The sequence below is a fragment of the Lampris incognitus genome, chromosome 15 (assembly GCF_029633865.1).
Source record: "Lampris incognitus isolate fLamInc1 chromosome 15, fLamInc1.hap2, whole genome shotgun sequence".
Lineage (NCBI taxonomy): Eukaryota > Metazoa > Chordata > Actinopteri > Lampriformes > Lampridae > Lampris > Lampris incognitus.
Window position 1 is genome coordinate 18603850 of NC_079225.1, and position 25293 is coordinate 18629142.

The window sequence follows — 25293 nt, forward strand, 5'->3', positions numbered from 1 at the left end:
GACTTGGTATATATCCGTGAAGAGCTAGTCAGAAAGGCACGAACTGATGAAGCCTCTTGGATGAGAGGCGAAACGTCTTCACGGATATATAACCAAGTCCAGTTGCACTTGATTCAATTCCTTTGGATAACTATGACCTGGATGAATGAGAACATTCACAGACACATCATCAAGTTCAACTTTATTGTCATATGTATTTAGAATATAACGAAATTCTTGTGCTGTGGCTCTCTCTGCCTTAACACAAGGAACACAAGGACACCCCCCCCCCCCAAAAAAACAGAGTCCTAGTGACAGTCAAAATGGAGGAAGTGTATTGGCAGTATCATCTCAGGAGGAAGTCTAAATTGAACAGCAACAAAAACACCTTTCAAAAAACAAGTTCAAGTTCAACTTTATTGTCATGTTTATACAATACGAGGAAGTGCTCTGGCTCTCTTTGCCTTAACACAAGGGACACAAGGACAAAGGGCACAAGGACACGCCACCCACCAAAAAAGACAACACCACAGACCTACACAGACTATGTACACATGTATTCATTCATACATTATATACACAATATACAGTACATGATAACACAACAATGTAAGGTGCATATGGGTGTGTCAGCTGTTCAGCAACCTTACTGCCTGTGGAGAGAAACTATTACTGAGACAGGTGGTGATGGGATTTGATGCGCCGCTAACATTTCTTTAGATGGAAGGGGTGAGAACAGAATATGGGGAGGGTGGCCAGTGTCCTTAATGATGCTGTGGGCTTTCCTTTAGCAGTGAGAGGTGTAAATATTATGAAGTTATGGTAGTTCCAAATCAATCATTTTTGTTGTGGTCTTTAGTCCTTTGTAGCAGTCTGAAGTCCTGAGCAGTCAGGCTGCCGAACCACATTGTGATACAGCCTGTCAAGACACTCTTGATGGTACTAAGATAAAAGTTCATAGGAGTTTTAGTACTCAAATCAAAACTCTTCAGATGTCTCAGAAAATACAGTCTCTGCTGTGCCATCTTGAGGATGCAATTGGTGTTGAGAGACCATGTGAGAGTGTCTGTGTTGTGTAAACCGAGAAATCTAAAACTGTCCACAATTTCGACAGTTGACCCATTAATGGAAATAGGAATGTGATTTCCTCTTATCTTTCTAAAGTCAATAATGATTTCTTTTGTCTTGCTGACATTTTGAGAAAGGTTGTTATCATGGCACCATATGGTTAAATCTTCCACTTCCCTCCTATAGGCCCTCTCATCACGCTCACTTATTAGTTCAACCACTGTGGTGTCATCTGCAAATTTAATAATTGTTGTCATAGTTGGCAACACAGCCATGTGTAAACAGACTGTACAATAGGGGACTGAGACAGCAGCCCTGAGGTGTGCCAGTCCTAAGAACTAATGTGGATGAGTATGTTTTACCTATTCTCACAGCCTGGGGCCTGCCTGTCAGGAAATCAAATAGCCAATTACAGATAGAGTTGCCCAGACCAAGACATCTGAGTTTCAACACCAGTTTGACTGGTACAATTGTATTGAAAACAGAGCTGTAACCAATAAAAAAACATTCTGACACAGGTGTTTTTCTTTTCAAGGTGTACTAGTGCAGTATGCAGAGCAAGTGAGATAGTGTCTTCTACAGATTTGTTGAAACTGTAGGCAATTTGCTCATTTGCATATTGAAAACGTCATTGCCTATTCCTTTGTGAAAAGCTTAGTGGTTGTGTCGGTTGCAGCGAGGAAGAGCTCACCGTAAGCCATGTAAAAGGTAGATAGAGAAATCTTTAGTCAAATAATCACAAACTCACAACAGGGACATCGTATATTTGAGGTAAAAAAAAACATTTTTTAAATCCACAAAGGGAGGGAGGACATCAAACAAACGGTTTAAATATTTACAAGATCAAACGAACTATCTACATATTTACAGGCTATAGGAATACCTTAATGGTCTTTTCAGACGGTGAGCGACAATCCCCCTGCGTACTCGTTTGGATCCGCGGGGTCTCAATGCGCTCCTCACGTGAATAGACGGGCAGACAACAGGCGCTCTACGCGCGGTAACCATGGAAACGATATCTGGGCACCAAAGCATCCCTGTCGGTACAATTACCTTTTCTTTGTAGGCTACGGCAACATATCAAAATACATCTTTTAGAAATATTGAAAGAAAGTCTACAACTAAATAAAACAACTGCTACCTTTCAAATTAGTTCAGTTAATCACTTTACTGGTGAGTTTGAGTTTAGGTCGGTTGAGATTCTGCCTGCCCCACACGCCACATCCACTGACTGCTTGCGCACGGCCCGAGAGAAGAGGGAGAGACCCCGATGCGGTTGACACAACAGCAGTACACATGGGAATTAATTACAATGCAATAAATTTGAATATATTTCTTGCCTTTTTCCTCTGATGGTCTGAATAAGTCGCTAAATTTGTCGCTAGTCGCTTCTGAGAAGTGAAAGATGGTCTAAAAAGTCTAAATCTAGCGAGAAAGTTGGCAACACTGCAACAGCGCCGTTTTCAAACAGGAGTCTCTACGGACACTCTCTCGGAAACCACGTGATAAAAATTACCCCCGCTGACGTCAGCGGGCTCGTCTCCCATTATATCTTAACCTTAAGTTTAATCACTGTAACTTTAGAGTCTGCCGCTATTGTGGGGCTCGGGTTGCGTATAACAACTAAGGAAACTTAAATAACGCCTGTGTTTTGCACACGAAAAACGACCTTTGTGCGTCGCTGGAGTCATGACAGTCCGCAGCCTGTATTTGCGGCCACTGCCAGTCATGTGGTTTCCCAGAGAAAGTCCAATGGACGCGCACACAAATTTATTTTTTTTTACACACACTAAAGTGTCCTGTCCACAGGTTGCGACTGCATAATCCTAACGGATGCTGCATAGGTTCATAAATATAATTCCTGTTTAAATTCAGACTCTATTAACTTCCGGTCACAGCTCACCCGTAACACAAACATAGTGGGACATTTATATAACGCATTGGTAGCCCAGCTAGACATAAGTAGGGTCTATTAAACTGATTTTTTTTTTTTGAGGACCCATGATCCCATCCGGATGACAAAATGCTGTTCAGATTCGGTGTTATTCTGACTCCGGAGTGTGCAGACATTGAGGTGTTTGTGTCGGGTTCCCGTCCAGAAATGGGCCATTGGGACCTAAACAGAGCCGTTCAGATGAAGGCGACACAGGCTGTGCCGTCAAAACACGAGCCTTGTCTGTGGATCGGCGACGTGCAGCTCGCAGAGCCGTGCGAAGACAGTTTGTGGTTCAAGTTCGTCAAACGAGTCCGGGGCAATTGCATATGGGAAGGTAGGGTGGATATTTTAGACACGTTATAGTATTTACGTTCGTAAAGCTGTCATGTAACGAACACATGAACTTATTCCCACAAATCTACGTTACAGTTGCGAAAACACCAGCAATTTGTGGCTGATGTTGTAGTTTGTTCATGTCACCACGTGGTGGCACTAAAAGAACACCTCACGTCTGCCAGACCTGCTGCTATCCGCTTCGGGTTTTTTTTTAATTGCAAAGCAGTATGAGTGAATGGATCTTTAGTATTCCAGTATTCCAAGTCGACACATACTAGAACTGTGCTAGAAGCTTCCTAAATTTAAAATATGTTGGCTAGATCACATTAAGAGACCCTTATTATGTTTTGAGGCAGTAAAGCCATAGACTTAAATCTGTAGTTTTACATTTTGTTCTAGGTTGTAACAGTCCCCTCATCACACAAACTGTTGTGTATCATGACAAAAGCTTCATTTACTCAACTATTGTAGACTGGACTATATCACAAGCCTTTGCCTGAACGGGGAATCTTACCTAGACCCTTTTTATCTCTCGGTAGTGCGTGTGATAGTTATGTCATTTTTTTAATTATTTCTTTATTTTGGTACCAGGCAGTAGTCCTCATCATGACAGATGTTGCATTTACGATAAGAACAACAAGGTGGATGGAGTGTACTGCAACCCAATCGGTCACTGGATAGAGGAGACTGGCCACACAGATGAGATGAAACACACAACCGATTTTTACTTTGGTGTGGCTGGTCAAAAAGCCATGCATTTCTCCAGGTAATACAACCAAATACAAACACAATCAACTTGCTGTGATTACACCAACAGATATCATGATGTCATCAATCAAATGAGTTCACAAATGGTAAAGAGTAAGCAAGAGGCTGGAGTCTGTTAACATTAGGGTGGAAAAAGACCAGACGGAGACACGTAGAAGATCGATTAAGAGAGAAAGTGAGAGAGCGTTAAGTTGGCCCTCTAATAAGTATTCATTATGAGTGACTGGCAAGTGTGAAACTCAGCAGAACCCTCAAGCCTCTTTCATGCTCTCTCCCTCTTTCTCTAATTTCTCATGCAGTAGCTGATACATAAAAAATGCTGTTGGTGTGTGGAGGTTGGAGATATACAGATGGGTGACAAATTACAGGACAAGCCAACATAAGGCATGTTAGTATGGTGTTGGTCCACCACGAGCCTCCGGAACAGCTTCAATGCTCCTTGTCATAGATTCTACAAGTGTCTGAACTCTACTGGAGGGATAAACACCATTCTTCCAAAAGATGTTCCCTCATTTGGTGTTTTGATGATGGTGGTGGAGAGGGCTGTCTAACACGTCGGTCCAACATCTCCTATAAGTGTTCAATTGGGATGAGATCTGGTGACTGTGAAGGCCATAGCATATGATTTACATCATTTTCATCCTCATCAGGCCATTCAGTGACCCCTCGTATCCTATGAATGGGGGCATTGTCATCCTGGAAGAGACCACTCCCATCAGGATAGAAATGTTTCATCATAGGATAAAGGTGACCACTCAGAATAACTTTGTATTGATTTGAAGTGACCAGTGACCCTTCCCTCTAAGTGGACCCAGACCGTGCCAGGAAAATGCCCCCATGGCATAACAGAGCCCCAGACCCCCTCACTGTAGGGGTCAAGCATTTAGGTTTTTCCTTTAATTTGTCACCCGTCTGTACATTCTCGAGTCCACCAAGTCTGTGGAGTCAGACCTTTTTTTGTTTGTAATGATCTTTGTGTTTTGTTTTGTTTTTTGTCATTTCATTTACCCCTGACTGTCAGTCACTTGGATATTCACACAATCTGTCCTCATTGCGGTTCTGGGGTCTCCAAAAAGAAATATCCATTCTACAATGAAAACTGCCAGCAAAGTGCTCCACTTGAGTCTTATAGTGAGTTTTACTAATAGAGATGCATCATCCTTTTCCTTGGTAATGAAACAAGCTGCTCATTGAAAGTTACTGTCTGTCTGTATTTGTGATGTGAAAACTGATATGTGCACAACATTTCATAATGCTATAAAAATAATGAGGTCCCCTGAGGCGAATGTATTCCTTGCTAAAGTAAGTGGAACGGCCTATTTAACAACATTGTTTTCTTGAGGAATAAACGAGCCTCTCCTCTCATATTTTCCTTATGGCTTTCAAAGCTAAATCAATCATTTCCTTAAGGGATAATTTCATATTTTTACAACCCAGGTCTTATTTTGTATGTTAGTTATGGTATCAGTTTACTCACCGGGTTCTTTACGGAGATCTCAGACAGAGCAGCACCGCTGGACGGAACTGTACAACAGTGTCTTACAGGGCCATGGAATACAACTGTAAAAGAGGTTTGTTTCAAAGTCTGAATCAACCCAGTTACCTAAACCACGTATTTGCAAGTAAGTGAAAAAATCAAGTTAAAATGTATTACTTGAGGGGCGTCCGGGTGGCGTAGTGGTCTATTCCGTTGCCTACCAACACAGGGATCCCAGTTCGAGTGCCCGTGTTGCCTCCAGCTTGGTTGGCATCCCTATAGACACAACTGGCCGTGTCTGCTGGTGGGGAGTGGGTATGTGTCCTGGTCACTGCACTAGTGCCTCCTCTGGTAGTCGGGGCACCTATTCAGGGGGGAATAGCATGATCCTCCCACGCTCTACGTCCCCCTGGTGAAACTCCTCACTGTCAGGTGAAAAGAAGTGGCTGGCGACTCCACATGTATCAGAAGAGGCATGTGGTAGTCTGCAGCCTTCCCTGGATCGGCAGAGGGGGTGTAGCAGCGACTGGGACGGATCGGAAGAGTGGGATAATTGGCCGGATATGATTGAGGAGAAAGGGGGAGGGGGGGGATAATAAAAAAACAAAAGTTATTACTTGATATGTCCAACAATTCCAAAAATACAAAAAATATGCCCCCCCCCCAAAAAAACGGGCTTTGGATGTGCTTTGTTGGACAGCGTGCTACAGTAGAGAATGTCTATACAATAGTAAGGTGACATATGCAGTGGTCTTGTAAACAGTAAACTTGGTAAATGGCAGCTTGTGCAGTCAGTAACAGTAACCATAATCAACAGGTATTGTAACATTAATTGCAAAGGTAGCAGATGGCCCAGTCAGTGAAAATAACCATAATGAAACCGTAAAACAGTAAAACTTGTGCAAATAGTAATGCATGATCAGTTTAAGAGTCTTATGGCGTAGAAGCTGTCTTGAAACCTGTTGGTCCGAGGCGTGCCGCTGCGGTACTTCATACCAGATGGAAGTAGAGAGAACAGTTTGTGTCTGGGGTGCCTAGGGTCCCTGATTTTTGTAAGCCTTCTTTAGGCATCTCAGGGAATAAATCTCCTGCATGGTTGGCAGATCACTGCCTGTGATGTACTCTGCCATTTTCACTTCCCCCTGCAGAGCTTTGCGATTAAGGGCAGAACAGCAGCCGTACCAGGCAGTGATGCAGTCAGTCAGGATGCTCTCAATGGTGCATAGATAAAAGTTAATAAGGGTCCATGGGGCCATGCCAAATTTTCTCAGCCTTCGGTAGAAGAATAGGTGCTGGTATGAAGTCTTGATCAGTGTCTGTATGAAGGGACTAAGACGTGTTCCTTGATGATGTGGACACCGAGCAACTTGAAGCTGCTGAATATTTCCACTGGTGATCCGTTGATGTGGATGGGAGGGTGCACACTCACCTGTTGTCTCCCAAAGTCGACGATCATCTTTGGTTTTGCTGATGTTGAGGGAGAGGTTGTTGTCCTGACACCACCTCACAGGGGGTTTCATCGCTTCCCTGTAGGCCACCTGTGATGAGGCTGAGGAGAGTGGTGTCATCAGCAAACTTGACGATGGCATTGGAGCTGTGGTGGACCACACAGTCGTGGATGAACAGAGAGTGCAGGAGCAGGCTCAGCACGCAGCCCTACAGGGCACCGGTGTTCAGGATCAGTGAGGAGGAGGCGATTCTGCCCTTCAATTGCATTGCTGTACTACTTCCTGATTCAGCTTGACAGGAATGAACAGCTAACTTATCATAGGTGGTTGTAACCATCGATAAACTGCCCGGCCAACGCAATTGCGAAGTCATAGATCTGTCAGTGTTCATAGGTGTGCTGCCACATACAAACCAAACAGAGCCATTATTAATGGTATTATCTGCAGTTGTGTTTATCCTGCTATACTAACATCACAGAGTACCAAGGCCAGCCAGCTTTGTTTTTAACCTTTACATGGTTTTTAACCTGGAGATGTCAGCAAACTCACTAGGGTTTAGGGTTTAGTTACTCTTTAAGGATCGTATTTCATGGCCCTGTAAGACGTTGTCATAAAGCTGAGTCCAGCTTCGGTCCTGTGTCCAACATCTCCACAATGAAGCTGGTGAGTAAAATAATATCATTACTAATTTAATAATGCCAAAAACTACAAAATTAAAACCCAAGTTGTAAAAAAAAAACAACAAAAAATAAACATTATCCTTTAAGACAGTTTCTATTTCCCATACAAATTTGAATTCCTCTAGGATCTGATATCAACTCCCCCACACGGTTGATAACAAAAGGGGATTCTTACCCCCTTCATTTTAACCCTTACCCCAGTAAGGAATGGAGAGAGAGAGTGATGCCATGCGGTTCCCTTCAGAGCTAAGTTTTACATTTTAGAGCTGAAGCTTCAGGAAAGCTTTTTTAAACAACAGAGAAAGCCCCAGTCACTTTTTTCTAACCTTGCACTCTCTCTCACACAGTTGTAATTGTGATGTGAAATGGACTTATCTTGAGTCAGTGGACAAATAACTCACAGGGACGAGTGTTTAAAGGCCCTTCAAATATGAAACCACAAGTGGTGGAATCAGATCTTTCTCCTTCTCTCACCTTCTTCTTTGTGAATCTTGAGGAAGCAGGGACGAAGTTAGAAAGTTAATTTTTGTCCTTAAATGCAGTTCACACAGAAGAGGCTTTCTTATTTCTGTGCCAAATCTTATAGAAGGAGATATTTAAGTGTTTAACATCTCAAAATTGATTTTGTAATAGGGAAGAAAACCTTGCAGCGGTGATTAATGGTGACCCTGTGCATATGACAGGGCTCTCATCCTCATCCTGCTCCTCACCATTAGCTTTCTATCTCTTCTCTTCTCACAAGCCTTTTAGCGATATATTGAGGGGTTTGACTGCACCTCATAATGTCTCAACCACAGCTATGGCCAACATTAAGTCATTTAACTTCATCCATATAAATGGTCACATTAAAAGCCACTCTATATTCCAGCTGAAACACAGAAATATGAAAGTGAATCTATGAATGTTTGGCTTCACAAATGACTGGGGTGAAAATTATAACGCTAATGGATATACATACTCATGTACACATGTGTGCACACACATATTTAACCTAACCTGTCTGGCATCTTGGACACAGCAGTAATGAAGCTGGGCCCTCCAAGCCCAGCTTTCTAATGCAAGCCTGTACCTTGCATTAGAATGAGCGGGGTTGGCTCCTAACATCAGGTTTTAATTTGCGTCCCAAGACCTTACAAGGCTTCTGTCAAGGACCTGTGTTCTGCTGGATGCACTGTGCCCTTGTACAGCCCCTATTAATAGCTTTTTAAATGAGGCTCCGAGGCATTGAATCAGTGTCTCCCCACGTATCATACACATAAATCTGGTTTGTTTGTTTTATCATTTGTTTCAAAGGCACTTTCATCCACTTTACAGGTGCCTTGTTTAAGCTGAGAGAAGGTAAAGAGATCACAAGGACACTACTATTGCTCTTTATGATAAGGTGCTAAAGCATATTATCTTTTTTTTTTAAGTAGTGGGAGATTTTGGCAGGCTTTCAGCTATGAGGCAGTACTTAAGGGAAACAAGCAAAAAATAGTAAACAGTAAAGATATTGGTTTTACGGGTCAGATGCATACACAGTCAGATGCATTATGTAGATAGCTGGCTGGCTGGCTGGCTAGATGGATGGATGGTTGGACCGACCGACCGACCGACCGATAGATAGATAGATAATGTGTGTCCATTAGATTAGGGGTCCAAAATGCAAGTATGTTTGGAACTGTACATTTGTACTTGATGCTCTTTTAGGTCCTCCTCATTTTGCAATCCTCTCTGTCAGACTGATGAAGAAAGAAAAGATCATCAATGTCTTTTAGAAAACCATTATTAGAGTACTTCTTTAAGAGTAACAAAAGATTTTTTTTCCAAAATGACATCTGTAGATTGTTGAACAACAGTGCTGTTTCTCAGTCATTTTCCATGTTAAATCCCCAGGTAGTGCAGTAGCTAGCTAACAAGACTGGTGAGGTTTCTTCAGCGTCACCGTGGGATGGAGTGTGTCATTTGTTTCATGTATCATTCCCTCTGGCTGTGGAGAGTGAATGCTAATGAGATCTAAATAGAGTGTGCCTCGGACCAAAGTAACCAGGCAGAAAATGAGAGGGGGAAGAGGTCAATAATGTATCACCCCTCTGGAGAGGGGGCGAGAGAGTTTTCTTGCAGCCTTGAAACTCCCCTTTGTGAAGTGAACAATTTGATTATTGAAAACCAAGGTCAGCTTGCCTATGGCCTGTCTGAATGACAATACCCAAAAATAACTTGACTCCTGTAAGCCGAGCCAGCAGGTCTCGTTCTATATCCCCTTCACTTTTTTCCCTAGGTGTTTAATACTCTCTTTACACTTTATCTGCCACCCTTACAATCCCTCACCACATTTCATCAGTCCCCACTTAAACCAAGCATTACTGTGGGCGATTCGTTCTGATCCTGTGGTATGTCGAGCAGTATTTTTCTTTATTTTCTCCAATATGGCATGTCCAATTCTTGATTCCCCAAAGGCCCCACCATTAGAAAAACTCCCACACGGTTGATAACAAAAGGGGATTCAAAAGGGGTAAACTTCCATGTGCATCTGCCACCGCTACTTCTCACAGGCAAGTTATTCTGGACTTAACAAATGCAAAAGCTCACATGATTTTCCCCAAGATTCCCCTGCTGCTGTACAGATGCCCGATCACCTGTAGGAGTCGCTAACTGAATCATTCCTACCCATGATCCCTTCCCTGCCAACTGCTCTTTGCGATTCCTGACAGAGCTGGAGGCCACTCCAGGGTTTGTACCATGAACTTCAGCATCAGGACGCTAACATATTAGTCCACTGTGGCACCTAAGCACCCCATATCACCCAGTTTTGTTCATCCGAAGATAATGATGACGATGATCTTTTTTTTTTCTCCTTCTTTCTCCCCAGGTGTAGCCAGCCAATTACCCCTATCTTCCAAGTCGTCCTGGTCACTGCTCCACCCCCTCTGCTGATCTGGGGAGGGCTGCAGACTACCACATGTCTCCTCCGATCCGTATGGAGTCGCCAGCCGCTTCTTTTCACCTGACAGTGAGGAGTTTCGCAAGGGGGATGTAGCGCGTGGGAGGATCATTCTATTCCCCCCAGTTCCCCCTCCCCCCTGAACAGGCGCCCCGACCAACCAGAGGAGGCATTAGTGCAGCGACCAGGACACATACCCACCTCTGGCTTCCCACCCGCAGAAACAGCCAATTGTGTCTGTAGGGACGCCCGACCAAGCCGGAGGTAACACAGGGATTTGAACTGGCGATCCCCGTGTTGGTCGGCGACGGAATAGACTGCTACGCTATGCAGATGCTCCTGGATATATTTCTATATGCAGTCGTTCTCTGCAACAACAAAAAAATCAACTGACCAATCAACCGGCGTGTAATGAGGATACTAATAAACAGAAACAAATAATCTCTCTCTGCATGTCATCCCCAGGGTGCTGCCACGTGTGTGGCTGGGCAGCTGCCCTCGCCAGGTGGAACATGTTACCCTTAAGTTAAAGGAGGAGCTGGGCGTCACTGCGGTGATGAACTTCCAGACAGAACCGGACTTGGTGAATAACTCCTACGGCTGCAGGCGAAACCTTGACGAGGCCATGACCCCAGAGACCATGATGTATTTGTACAGGGACTGTGGCTTGGCATATCTGTGGTTACCCACAGCAGATATGAGCACTGAGGGTAAGGAGAGTTTGGCAATCCAGTCGGGGCTACGTTTATCATTATGATGATGAAGATAATGATAATGATGTTCTGCGCAATTGAACACTGTGGGGAAAGTATCTTTCACTTCTCCGTTTACACAGTGAGGTCAGAGCACAGGGACAGGATTGATTCTCAGGTACTCTCAGGTAGAGATTCAGTGTTTAACGAAGCAACTGCTTGCTGATGATCTTTGCTTTTTGCTGGATTTAGTCATTGCAGATAGCTTATGGAAATAACATTCAGTTCTTCCAAAGATGAATAGTTTTGCATCAACAACCAGAAAGTTTCTAGAATTAGAAAACTGTGGCAATTAAGGCACAGTAGGACTTGTAACAAATTTAATGGCAAGTTTTCTAACAATGTCTTTATGCATACAAATGAGGTTTCCTTGAGTTTTATGGATATATTTTCTTGTTAGAACAGCAAGAGGTTGTGCTTTGTGTCAGACGCAGACATTTTTCTTAAATTGAATCACTTTACCTGAGTGAGACACCATGACTCTGCTCCCACAAAAGCCATTTTAAGGATAATTTTCAAGCAAAGTGGCCTCTGTGCTAAACAGGTGTACAGGCAAAATTACCTCAGACATTCTTGAATAAAAGAGCTACAGATGGAGGTCTCTGAAAGAGCTGAAAAGAAAACTGGAACTTAAAAACTGCAGACAGTAGGTTCAAAAAGTATGTAAGAGAACTTAAACTTGCAAAACCTATACAAACACAACCTACATTTGTATTAACTGACCTGCACACATTCGATCCGGATGAAATGAACACCTGTTCCCGTCTACATAGTATGACATTTAAACACATTAAGAGTCAATCTTTCCATGTCGCGTCCCACAGGTCGGATCAGGATGCTTCCCCAGGCGGTGTTCCTGCTCCACGGTCTCCTCCAGAATGGTCACACCGTCTACGTCCACTGTAACGCCGGAGTGGGCAGGTCAACTGCAGCTGTGTGCGGTCTACTCATGTACGTCCTCGGCTGGAGCCTGAGGAAGGTACAGTACTTTGTCACAGCGAGGAGGCCAGCGGTGTACATAGACGAGGAGGCTTTGGTCCAGGCCCATGCTGACTTCAACCGGAAGTTTGGACAGCCACGATCATCCGTCTCTTACCCAGAGATGTGAGAGTTGAAGTCTCCGTGCAGCGTTAAAGAATCAACGAAGCCTTAACATGTGATGACAATGCTCCATTGGAGACAACTGGAATGTTAAAAAGTAAACCTAGATATTTCGTAAGTTTTAAGGTAAAATGTAAGGAAGAGAAAGCTTGTGTATAGTCAGCATGGTGTCAGTGGAGGTTGCCAGAAGGCAGAGCTGTAGACTTGAGACTTGGACTAGAGTCGGACTCGAGTCATGAAAATCAGGACTTGTGACTTGACTTGGACTCGTCTGCTGTGAGACTCAACTCACTTGCGACTTGACTGCTTTGAGACTTGACTCTAAACCAACAATTGTCTATTAAAAAAGTGCATCTTTTAAATGCGTTTGTTTAAATGTTTGTTTTAATTAGTCATTTGTTTTCAATAAATAACTTATTTAAAATGATTCTGATTAATGGGCATGGCCACCATGCAAAGATCTGAAAGACTTGCGTCTTGACTTGCAACTATGAAGAATTAATGCTTGTCTTGAGACTTGGTCTGACAGACCTGAGACCTGCTTTGGACTTGCAAAGAAAGACTTAAAAATAGCTCTTCCAAAAGGTGAGAGAGAATGTGCTTCTTTGCACTTTGGCATATGGCCCGCGTAGCTGAGCAGCTGTCATGGCAGATAGTTGATGGGAGGTCTGTCCTCAGGCATCCAGAGATTTCTGCTGGCCGCCAGCATAGACTCTCCGAGCAATTACTCTTGCTGGGATCTGTTTGCTTTTAGTTTTTTGGATATAATGTCCAACATTTGATGTACACCGCTTCAAACTGCATAGTCAGGGTCAGTTGAGGACACTGGTGGTGTGTCTCTCCGCATGTCTGCAGGGGTTTTTGAAAACCTTTTGTTTCGACCTTGTTTGATTTAATCAGCCAACAGAGCTGACATTTGGAGAGGGCAACGTGCGGCTGATGTTTGACTGATGCAAAGGGTGAGGAATAATTAGTGAATAGTACTCAGAAAAAAAGAAAAGGAAAAAAAGCAATGAAACTAAAAAGTCTGATAGAGAGTGAGTGTAACTCAGTCAGACACTGCACATAGTGATGTCTTTTGGTTAAATGTGGAAGAAATGAGGGTCAGAGAAGGTGAAAGACAGTTGCTTGGTCTGATTTTAGTCTTCTTCCACTTAGCATGTTGTTTTCTTCAGAAAATTATCTTTCCTTTTCTTGCTGATGCTAATGTGCCACTTCATATGCCATTTCATATGCAACTACCTGCCTTTACATTTCTCTGAGGGCGTGGAAGAGAAATGATATTGGGTTGCTTTTGTCAGGAGGGGCTTTTGATATTGCAAACTATCATTTCTTGCCAAAATAATAAATAAATTCCTCAAACCTTGATGCAGAATTTGCTTCTCTCTCTTTGACTTTGGGGGTGTTTAGCTTTCACACAGAAAAATAGAACTCCGCCCTGCTTTCCTATACAAGCTGATAGCATTTCATCTTTGTTTATTCATCCCACTGATGCTATTCCCACCTACCCTTTAAATAACAAATGCAATATGAAAACTGGTTCACTGTCAAATCAAGAAATTCTTCCAAGACTGTTTTGCTGGATTTTAAGGCTTTTGAAAAATATATATCTATATAACTTTGTTAAAAGAAACACTCAACGGTAGGGAAAGTGCTCAACAAATAAGGAGCAAAATAATCCAGTGAGTCAAGTAAATTCTTTATGAGACAGTACAACCTGTTTCATGCCATAAGCAATCATCAGCTGTCAATAAAGCTACTATCAAGATAAGATGTAGGAAAAAAATATACAGAAAGCTCGTTGATTCTTTTTCTCTGCATATTTCTCATGTCTACTCATAGATTATTTATGAGTCCCTGAAAAGGAGGGTATCTTGAGAGCTGTACCAGACTGCATTTGGCATCTATAGGAATGAGTGGGTGGATTAAGCATGTGGTTGTGCATGTGTGAGAGAATCATCAGGGATCTCTGCTGTCTAAAAATATTTATCGAGATCAAATATAGAATGTGCGTTTTTTTCTTGTTGCAGGAACCAGGGTATGTATGGCTGTTTGAGAGAGTGTATATGTGTGCGTGTGTGTGTGTGTTGTCATACTTCTATCTTTGTAAGGCCAAATTTGAGTTTTTAACCATCAGAGTGAGGACATTTTGCAAAGAGGAAATTCTGGTGGTTAAGGTTAGGGTTCAGGGCAAGGGAATGAATGTAGAAATGAGGGGTCCAAGACTGTGTGCGTGCGTGCGTGCACGTGCGTGCGTGCATGTGTGTGAATGTTGATGAAGGTCCAGGTAAAATGTATTGTGCTCTAACGTAATTGTGGAACCCGTTCTTCTTCCCCTTGTTTTTGGACCCACATTGTGTCAATATCAGTATGTGGTCAGTTACAAACTTAATAATTTAAGGGCGTTTAGAAAAGTTATTTGTTATCCACACTTTTCCCAAGACCTGTTGATCGGGGTGTTCGGGTGGTGTGGCAGTCTATTCTGTTGCCTACTAACATGGGGATTAATGGTTCGAATCCCCGTGTTACCTCCAGCTTGCCGGATGTGGCTGGTTGCTGCACTAACGCCTCCTCTGGTCAGTCGGGGCGCTTGTTCAGGGGGGAGGGGGAACTGGGGGGAAATAGCATGCTCCTCCCACGCGCTACGTCTCCCTGGCGAAACTCCTCACTGTCAGGTGAAAAGAAGTGGCTGGCGACTCCACATGTATCGAAGGAGGCATGTGGTAGTCTGCAGCCCTGCCCAGATTGCCACAGAGGGTGGAGCAGAGATTGGGACGGCTCGGAAGACTGGGGTAATTGGCTGGATACAAATGAGGAGAAAAGGGGAGGGAAAAAAAAAAGACCTGTTGATCATCAGCAACAGTTCAGGGGTTGCTCCGATACTTTCCATTTTAATTTGATTGACCGAAACTCTTTACATTTACACTACCGTTCAAAAGTTTGGGATCACCCAAACAATTTCGTGTTTTCCATGAAAAGTCACACTTATTCACCACCATATGTTGTGAAATGAATAGAAAATAGAGTCAAGACATTGACAAGGTTAGAAATAATGATTTGTATTTGAAATAAGATTTTTTTTACATCAAACTTTGCTTTCGTCAAAGAATCCTCCATTTGCAGCAATTACAGCATTGCAGACCTTTGGCATTCTAGCTGTTAATTTGTTGAGGTAATCTGGAGAAATTGCACCCCACGCTTCCAGAAGCAGCTCCCACAAGTTGGATTGGTTGGATGGGCACTTCTTTGAGCAGATTGAGTTTCTGGAGCATCACATTTGTGGGGTCAATTAAACGCTCAAAATGGCCAGAAAAAGAGAACTTTCATCTGAAACTCGACAGTCTATTCTTGTTCTTAGAAATGAAGGCTATTCCATGCGAGAAATTGCTAAGAAATTGAAGATTTCCTACACCGATGTGTACTACTCCCTTCAGAGGACAGCACAAACAGGCTCTAACAGGTACTATTTAATGAAGATGCCAGTTGGGGACCTGTGAGGCGTCTGTTTCTCAAACTAGAGACTCTAATGTACTTATCTTCTTGCTCAGTTGTGCAACGCGGCCTCCCACTTCTTTTTCTACTCTGGTTAGAGCCTGTTTGTGCTGTCCTCTGAAGGGAGTAGTACACACCGGTGTAGGAAATCTTCAATTTCTTAGCAATTTCTCGCATGGAATAGCCTTCATTTCTAAGAACAAGAATAGACTGTCGAGTTTCAGATGAAAGTTCTCTTTTTCTGGCCATTTTGAGCGTTTAATTGACCCCACAAATGTGATGCTCCAGAAACTCAATCTGCTCAAAGAAGTGCCCATCCAACCAATCCAACTTGTGGGAGCTGCTTCTGGAAGCGTGGGGTGCAATTTCTCCAGATTACCTCAACAAATTAACAGCTAGAATGCCAAAGGTCTGCAATGCTGTAATTGCTGCAAATGGAGGATTCTTTGACGAAAGCAAAGTTTGATGTAAAAAAAATCTTATTTCAAATACAAATCATTATTTCTAACCTTGTCAATGTCTTGACTCTATTTTCTATTCATTTCACAACATATGGTGGTGAATAAGTGTGACTTTTCATGGAAAACACAAAATTGTTTGGGTGATCCCAAACTTTTGAACGGTAGTGTACATCTTGTTGCCATGACTGCTTTACCATCACACAGGCTTTTTTCCCCCACGTGGAACCCACAAAACAGCAACCACTTCCACTTTCACTCCAATTTCATTTCAGTACTCGCCGTGGAGGATACAGTATGGGCCGGTGTGGTCGTGACCTGTTCTCGGCAGTAGTCCCAGCAAGCCATCAGCCCGTGTATATTACTGCTCACCCCTCCTTTTGCAGACACATTCATTCTGCTGATTTAAGCCCTCGCAGGCCTATTCTTTAGATTCGCCTCAACAGTTCACCTTCCTATTTATCCCTTAATGGGTCCGCCAACGGAGATGGATCATCTCCTGTTTTCTCTCTACTGTAAAATGAAATAACATGGAAAAAAAGAAGAATTAGGAGGAAAAACTCCCGTCGGGTGGAGGACAGTTTTTGAGTCGTTCGGAGTCTCTGACTGTACAATTTCTTAGGGAAGATGATATACGGCCTGAACACGAGGAGGCTAACAAGTTTCCCTTACTCCCAGTATATGCCAACCATACTCAGAGATGGGGGTTTCCATACCAATAAAGGGCACTTAGTAAAAAAAAAAGGCAGTTCCCGTTTAAAGAAAATTCCGTCTGTGTCTTCATTGAGACTATGTATTGATTTGCATAACTTGGGTCTGATTGGTTAAAATAATGCAACTACAAGTCTTATGTGAGACATGAAAAAAAGCCCAATTATTGAAATCATACCACACGAAGGGTCCAGGTCCAAGTACAGAATAGAAATATAATACGATACTCTTTATTGGTCATGTTGTATATTCATACAAATGAAATTTACTCTCTGCATTTAACCCATCCTATTGTATTTGTATAGAAGCAGTGGGCAGCTGCAGCACCCGGGGACCAACTCCAGTTCTTTCCATTGCCTTGCTCGGGGGCACAGACAGGAGTATTAACCCTAACATGCATGTCTTTTTGATGGTGGGAGGAAACCGAAGCAAATCCCACACAGACACGGGGAGAACATGCAAACTCCACACAGAAAGGACCTGGGACGGCCTGGGGTTCGAACCCAGGACCTTCCTGCTGTGAGGCAACAGTGCTAACCACTGGGCCACTGTGCCGTCCTAAGAAGAAGATGAGATTTTCTTAGTCTGATCATATTATTATTATTAATATCAGGGCCGAGACCTCCTGCTCTCAATGTGATAATTGAGCAATTCAGCCAATTAAGCAACAGTTTGGCAAACAGGACTGAAGATAAATGACTAATGATCCATGGATATCGCCGTAGCAGGAGCTTGGCTCTTAAGTGTTTTAGTCAGAGCAATTTAGCTTGAAGAAAAAACGGTTCAGCTATATTAAATCGTTAAATCCAACTGCAGTGATGTCTCCATTAGGTGAGGATGAAAAGATTTCATTTGGCTTAAGACTACAGCATGGGCAAGCACTCTTCCCTAAAGGGGAACTGTTGAGCCAAGCGCCCCGAGTTCACCTCTTAAACTCACTTTGGTCACAGTGGGACTGTGTAGATCATGTGGGATTACAGGAAACTGTTTAGGCAGCATGGTTTGTGTCAATAAGTCAGTTAGGTAGATGTTCCCCACATTTTGAACACTCACTGTTTTATGGATTACAGATTTCATGACGCTGTCATGGGGGGGGGGGGGGGGCAGGTTCTGTTCAAAAAAATTTTCCACAAAATTATGGTCTCAAACTCACCAAAGATTTGTCTTGATGCATGCATGCTCAATAATCCATGTAAGAAAATCAAAGAAGGTTGAATCAGTTCATCTGGGTACAACATGTATTGACAGATACGTTTCATCACTCATCTAAGTGACACCTTGGACGATGTCAATAAACGTTGTATCCAGATGAACTAATTCAACCTTCTTTGAATACCAAAGATTTCTTTCTTATCTTTTCTTATTGTGTGTGTTTGTGTGTGCGTTTGTGTGTGCATACGCAGGTGCATTTGTGTTAATCAAGGTAGGGTGTTGGGGGTCCATAACACAATGCAATGCAGACACACAATGGGAAAATATAATAAAAATAAAACACCCTTCCCAGAATCAGAATCACAGAGCAAGATTCCTCCTTGTCACAGTAAAGAGACAGACCCACAATTTCTTCCCAACAAGTCGAGATTATCGGATGAGACAGTCAAAGACGTACTACAGACAACACAGCCCATATCCTCTCACGCAGAACAGAAACATCCAGTGTTCACTTCTGAATATTCTCTAGCTAAGGGTTACCTTCAACTTTGCCTCATATCCCGTTTGGGAATAACAATACAGGGAGTCCCCGGGTTACCAACGCCTGATGAACGAACGCCCGTATTTACGAACCAACCTCCGTAAAGCCTACTATTTTTTAAAAATCGAGTTACATACAATGGTTCGTACTAACGAATGGACGGACTACTTTGCGCGATGCTCAAAACACGGCGCGTTTTAGGCAGTTCTTTGGCCCGAGGGAGAACAATGTCACGCTGTCACCATTTTAACTAGGATCACAAAAACATTGTGTGCGTTGTGTTTTGACTCAAAATTTTGGTGTGTTTACCCTCGTAATCATGGCTTCATAGCGTAAATCTGATGCAAGTGATGGTGATGCATCGAAGAAAAGGAAAATGATCACGATTGAAACGAAAGTGGAAATAATAAAGCGTTCTGAGGGAGGTGAAACACTCCTATTGTGTTTTCACTTACCCGGTGAGGTGGGGAGGCGAGCCCCAAGCATCAAACGGCTGACGTCCGCCGGTCGCAACCCACTCCAGGGACAGTGGCAGGTGGGGAGTTTGAAATTTAAGAAATTTTTCTTTAAAGTTTTTATACCTATACACACATTTTCTTTCTCAATTATGAATATTCTACTGTAGTTACATTTATTATTATTATTACTGCAGTATTATATTTATGGTGTTTTAGGTGACTGTGATGGACTGGCAGCCTGTCCAGGGTGTTTCTCCACCTGCCGCCCAATGACTGCTGGAATAGGCTCCAGCATCCCCGTGACCCTGAGAGCAGGATAAGTGGTTCAGGTGATGGATGGATGGATGGAAATGGAGGTAAAATATAGACTATATACTAAGACAAACATTTAGATGTGAACTGTACATAACTGTTCTGACTTACATACAAATTCGACTTACGAACACACTCAAAAACTGAACTCGTTCGTAACCCGGGGACTGACCGTATTGCAAACTGCATAATCCACCAGCCGCTGAAAACATGTCGCGGCGAGGCTCAACGAACTATCCTTTCCTCTCTTTCACACATCTGTGAGATGGATAGATGTAGCAGGCAGAGAAACATACTTATTTAATATTGATGATTTGTAAACATTCAAGCATAATCAAGTTCGATGCCTGCAGTTTTAGAGAGGGAGATGCATCTCTGGAGTGATGCACTTGGTCATCCAGGTCACGTAATATTTTGAACGTGAGCTCACGTGTTTCAAACATTTGCCACTCATCTTCCATCGGGTTTGCCTAGTCGGCACTTGGCACTCATTCATCACAGAGGAGTTGAGCTTTCTCACCTCCACAAGTCACGCGTACAAAAGAGACAACAAATGATTTATATTCACCACTCCAACTCTGGGAGTTCCTGGTCAATTGACCTGATCTATTCTTGGCACAGGCATATCTGAATGATCTGTACGTGCATGGAAAACCTCATGACGGAGACTCTTAAAGGTAAAATCCACAGATTTCCAGCCTTATCTCCGCATCTCTCTGATCTGCAACAGGGATCAGTGAAAAACACCTGCAGTTTTTCCCGATTGTTTCTGCATCTCTGGAGCAGCAGTGAAACCTTCTTTTTTTGTCCGCCAAGTGACGTCACGATATGTCAGTTGGCGGTAGACAGAAAAACTAAAGCCTATCAGGATTTCTAACACTCTGATCTAAAGACACCATTCAAAACACACATCCTCACTCTTTCAGCTAAACTACGTTTCAAATGGTGGACATGATGTCCCACAACACTAGCGCGCAGGTTCTTATGGACGATGAGACAGTAGCTTACGCGCAATGCATTCTGGTACATGTAGGCACTGTGGGAAAGACAGCGAGCGGGAGAACTCATTTTGTAAGAGGGTGAAAATGTAGATGAACTGTGTCACCTTTCCGTGGGGAAAATGCGGTTTATCAAGAGAAAAATCAAGACATTATGCCTACACCACACGAATACATTTATTATGTCTACACTACACAGTGATATGAGGGGATATGAACAATGTCAGGAGGTTGGAAGTAAAAGTTTATAATATCCCAGGAGGCCACTGTGTCAGAGACAGCAAAGCTGAATAATCAAAAGATCTGTTGTCAGATAAAATTCCTTGTAGAGTAAACAATGCATCCTAATGTTTATTTTAGTTGGTTGCCAGAATGCCAGAATTTGTAATAGTCACCCACGAGATTAGCGATTTTGCTCATTATTGTCACAGAGAAGATGGCATGGGCACACACTTTAGTTTATCAATACACATTTGTTATAGTGTAGAGCTACTGTCTCTTATGCTGCTTAATTTTGAAGTGTGTATTCCCTGAAAGAACAACATGATTAAATGTACAATAACTATGGTGGTAGATATATTTGTAAAGACCTGCAAAGATAAGATTGAATGATAGTATAGAGAGCAAGAGCCTTTTTATTAAGTGACCTTCACACACTTATTTACTCCACCTGAAAAGAGTGGACATGCTGATGAATTGGTCCTGATGCAGATGTATGCATAATTCAGTGGATTCCAAGAAGACATGGATAGAGTAGATTTAATTTCCTTTGTGGCTACTGGCAACAGTACTGTCTGACTGATCTTTAATGCATAATTTGTAGTTTTGAGCCATTCAAAAGTAGAAAGCTAGTTCCAATGCCCCAGTGGTAGGTATTACTCATTTGGTCTTGTACACTAAACTTCGGTCTATGACACAGGGAACCCATTACAATGACAAGGCTAATTTATGCAGACCTGACATTTCACATTCAGGATGAGCCAGTGCCTTCCGAAGGTGTTTATTGACATTGTTTGTTTATGGCCTGTGTGCCCCAATTTTTTTCCCAATCAATAGATAGGCTTTTTTTCTTTCTTTCTTTTTTTTTTTTACCTTTGTACACTTTCTTAAGTCTGTACAGTGGTGACGGTGCATTTTGCATTTACTCATTTAGCAGACACTTTTGTCCAAAGTGACTTAAAGAGAGTCAGCAAATAGCAGATGAATTTGTGTGTCCAACAGATTTCATGAAGCACTAAACATTAACCATATCATAACCAAGACTGCACATCATGTCAACTGCATTTCGTGTAAATGTGCTTTAGATCATCAAGAGGGAGTGATGGGAGATTCAAGTAACAAAGTACTGTAGCGAATTCGGGGGGCCGCCGGGAACCGCCGCAGCCGAGACACGAGCCTGGGTCTCCCACACCACAGGCGACTACGTTAACCAGTCGACTAAAGGGTCCGACGCGTCAGCCAACCGGCTAGCAAGTCTACTCATTCGTGATCGTTACACTGCCCCCCTCCTTCGGGAAGTGTGTCCCCGCGTGAACTGGCGAAACTCCTCACTGTCAGGTGAAAAGAAGTGGCTGCCGACTCCACAAGTATCGGAGGAGGCATGTGGTAGTCTGCAGTCCTCCTCGGATCGGCAGAGGGGGTGGAGCAATGACCGGGACGGCTCGGAAGAGTGAGGTAGTTGGCTAAGTACAATCGTGGAGAAAAAGAGGGAAAAAAGCCACAAAACAGGTTAAAAAAAGGCTTTTTAATTTATTCCTCATAGCTACCTACGGTAAGCTTGTGACCCCATCTCAGAGTAACACAAGATTACCAAAAGATGGGTTCACATACAGTGCATCCGGAAAGTATTCACACCCCTTCACTTTCCCCACATTTTGTTATGTTACAGCCTTATTCCAAAATGAATTAAATTCCTTTTTTTCTCATCAATCTACACACAATACCCCATAATGACAAAGTGAAAAAGGTTTTGTAGAAATCTTTGCAAATTTATTAAAAATAAAAAACTGAAATATTGCATGTACATAACTATTCACACCCTTTGCTATGACACTCAAAATTGAGCCCAGGTTCATCCCGTTTCCAGTGATCATCCTTGAGATGTTTCTACATCTTGATTGGAGTCCACCTCTAGTAAATTCAATGGATTGGACATGATTTGGAAAGGCACACACCTGTTTATATATGGTCCCACTGTTGACAGTGCATGTCAGAGCAGAAACCAAGCCTTGAAGTCAAAGGAATTGTCTGTGGACCTCTGAGACAGGATTGTATCGAGGCACAGATCTGGGGAAGGGTACAAAAAATGTCTACAGCTTTGAAGATCCCGAAGAGCACAGTGGTCTCCATCATTCGTAAATGGAAGAAGTTTTGATCCACCAGGACTCTTCCTAGAGCTGGCCACCCAGCCAAACTGAGCAATCGGGGGAGAAGGGCCTTGGTCAGGGAGGTGACCAAGAACCCGATGGTCACTCTGACAGAGCTCCAGCGTTCCTCTGTGGAGATGGGAGAACCTTCCAGAAGGACAACCATCTCTGCAGCACTCCACCAATCAGGCCTTTATGGTAGAGGGGCCAGACGGAAGCCTCTGCTCAGTAAAAGGCACATGACAGCCTGCTTGGAGTTTGCCAGAAAGCACCTAAATGACTCTCAGACCATGAGAAACAAGATTCTCTGGTCTGATGAAACCAAGATTGAACTCTTTGGCCTGAATGCCAAACGTCACGTCTGGAGGAAACCAGGCACCTCTCATCACCTTTTTAATACCATCTCTACAGTGAAGCATGGTGGTGGCAGCATCATGCTGTGGGGATGTTTTTCAGCGGCAGGAACTGGGAGACTAGTCAGGATCGAGGGAAAGATGAAAGGAGCAAAGTACAGAAAGATCCTTGATGAAAACCTGCTCCAGAGCGCTCATGACCTCAGACTGGGGCGAAGGTTTACCTTTCAACATGACAACAACCCTAAGCACAGAGCAAAGACAACGAAGGCATGGCTTTGGGACAAGTTTGTGAATGTCCTTGAGTGGCCCAGCCAGAGCCCAGACTTGAACCCCATTGAACATCTCTGGAAAGACCTGAAAATAGCTGTGCAGCGACGCTCCCCATCTAACCTTACAGAGCTCGAGAGGATCTGCAGAGAAGAATGGGAGAAATACCCCAAATATAGGTGTGCCAAGCTTGTAGCTTCATACCCAAGAAGATTTGAGGCTGTAATCGCTGCCAAGGGTGCCTCAACCAAGTACTGAGTAAAGGGTGTGAATACTTATGTACATGCAATATTTCAGTTTTTTATTTTTAAGAAATTTGCAAAAATTTCTACAAACCCTTTTTCGCTTTATCATTATGGGGTATTGTATGTAGATTGATGAGAAAAAAAGGAATTTAACCCATTTTGGAATAAGTCTGTAACATAACAAAATGTGGGGAAAGTGAAGGGGTGTGAATACTTTCCGGATGCACTGTATGGCGCTAACCTTTCGCTTACTTTTAGATATTTTTTATCCTGATATAAACTATATGTGTTTCGTTGCCTCTACCAGGGGTGGGCAACCTCATCCAGAAAGGGCCGGTGTGGGTGCAGGTTTTTGTTCCAACCAAGCAGTTACACACCTGATCCCACTAATTAACCAGTAGAGTCTTTGCTGAAGAACTTAATTAGGGGACACAGGTGTGTAACTGCTTGGTTGGAACAAAGACCTGCACCCACACCGGCCCTTTCTGTATAAGACTGCCCACCCCTGCCTGTAGCTAACATCAATGGGGTGTCACTTCTTAATTTTCTGTCACAAAGACACCTGGCAACCTGTAGCGGCTAATGAGTCGATTCATAGAACAGGCAGGTTCAGAGCTAACCATAGTCTGTATACAAAAGATGGACATATCACCTGTGATGTCACCCATTGATTTTTGAAGGGCCAGTTTGAAGGCTACATTTTGGCTTTATGCTTTTGGAGCCAGCCACGTATTGGCCTTGTTGGAACTGCAACTTAAAGGCACTTCCGTCCCTGATGGTTGCCTCTTGAAGTTAACAGCACAACGTCAGTTATCCAAATTGCTTCACACACACACACACACACACACACACACACACACACACACACACAGAGTTTTGCAGTAATGCAGCTACCAAGAGTACTTGCATTTCAAACAAAATAACTTCTGCAACGTTATTCAACAAATAACTAGGCCTATAGCCTTGGCCATACAATTCAATTCTTCGCCAAATGACCAATGATGACAAGCCCCAAAGTTATCTGCATGTCCTTCCAGAAAATATGCAAAAAAAATTCAAACATAACAAGGAAATATCCCACACATTTACAATCAAACAGACCCCGATGTTAGAAACCTAATTAGCTTACTGGAGCCATTTGCCCTCATTCAGCATGTTTCTGGACTCACCCACAATAAGGGGCATACTCTGGACTTAGTCATATCAAAACGACTTATTACTGTACCCTGTGTCATGGATGTTGCTATTTCAGATCACTGTTGCATGTTTTTTGATGTACTCCCACTCGCACATTATTCAGGAACACAAAATAAATCACCATAATTATGCAGATGATTCACAACTGTACATATCCCTATCCCCTGATGACCTAGATCTCGTGCATTCTCTATCTCAGTGCATTGATGATGTTCAATCTACGGATGTCCGAGAACTTTTTACAACTGAACAAAGACAAAACAAAAATACTC

The 25293-nt window shown here is 43.0% G+C and overlaps 1 protein-coding gene across 1 annotated transcript; it reads left to right on the plus strand.

The window, feature by feature from the left end:
* Positions 1-3065: 3065 nt before the first annotated feature.
* Positions 3066-12789, plus strand: epm2a (EPM2A glucan phosphatase, laforin). Its single transcript, XM_056294918.1, has 4 exons — positions 3066-3317; positions 3911-4085; positions 11081-11325; positions 12192-12789. The coding sequence occupies exons 1-4, from the start codon at positions 3071-3073 to the stop codon at positions 12473-12475; spliced, it is 951 nt and encodes a 316-aa protein (XP_056150893.1). The 5' UTR covers positions 3066-3070; the 3' UTR covers positions 12476-12789.
* Positions 12790-25293: the final 12504 nt, after the last annotated feature.

Excerpts from the sequence above, each read along its gene's own strand:
- epm2a (XM_056294918.1), top strand. The coding sequence starts at position 3,071 with ATGCTGTTCAGATTCGGTGTTATTCTGACTCCGGAGTGTGCAGACATT. Across the intron at positions 3,318-3,910 it reads GGGCAATTGCATATGGGAAG|GCAGTAGTCCTCATCATGAC; the intron begins GTAGGGTGGATA and ends TTTTGGTACCAG. Across the intron at positions 11,326-12,191 it reads AGCAGATATGAGCACTGAGG|GTCGGATCAGGATGCTTCCC; the intron begins GTAAGGAGAGTT and ends CGCGTCCCACAG.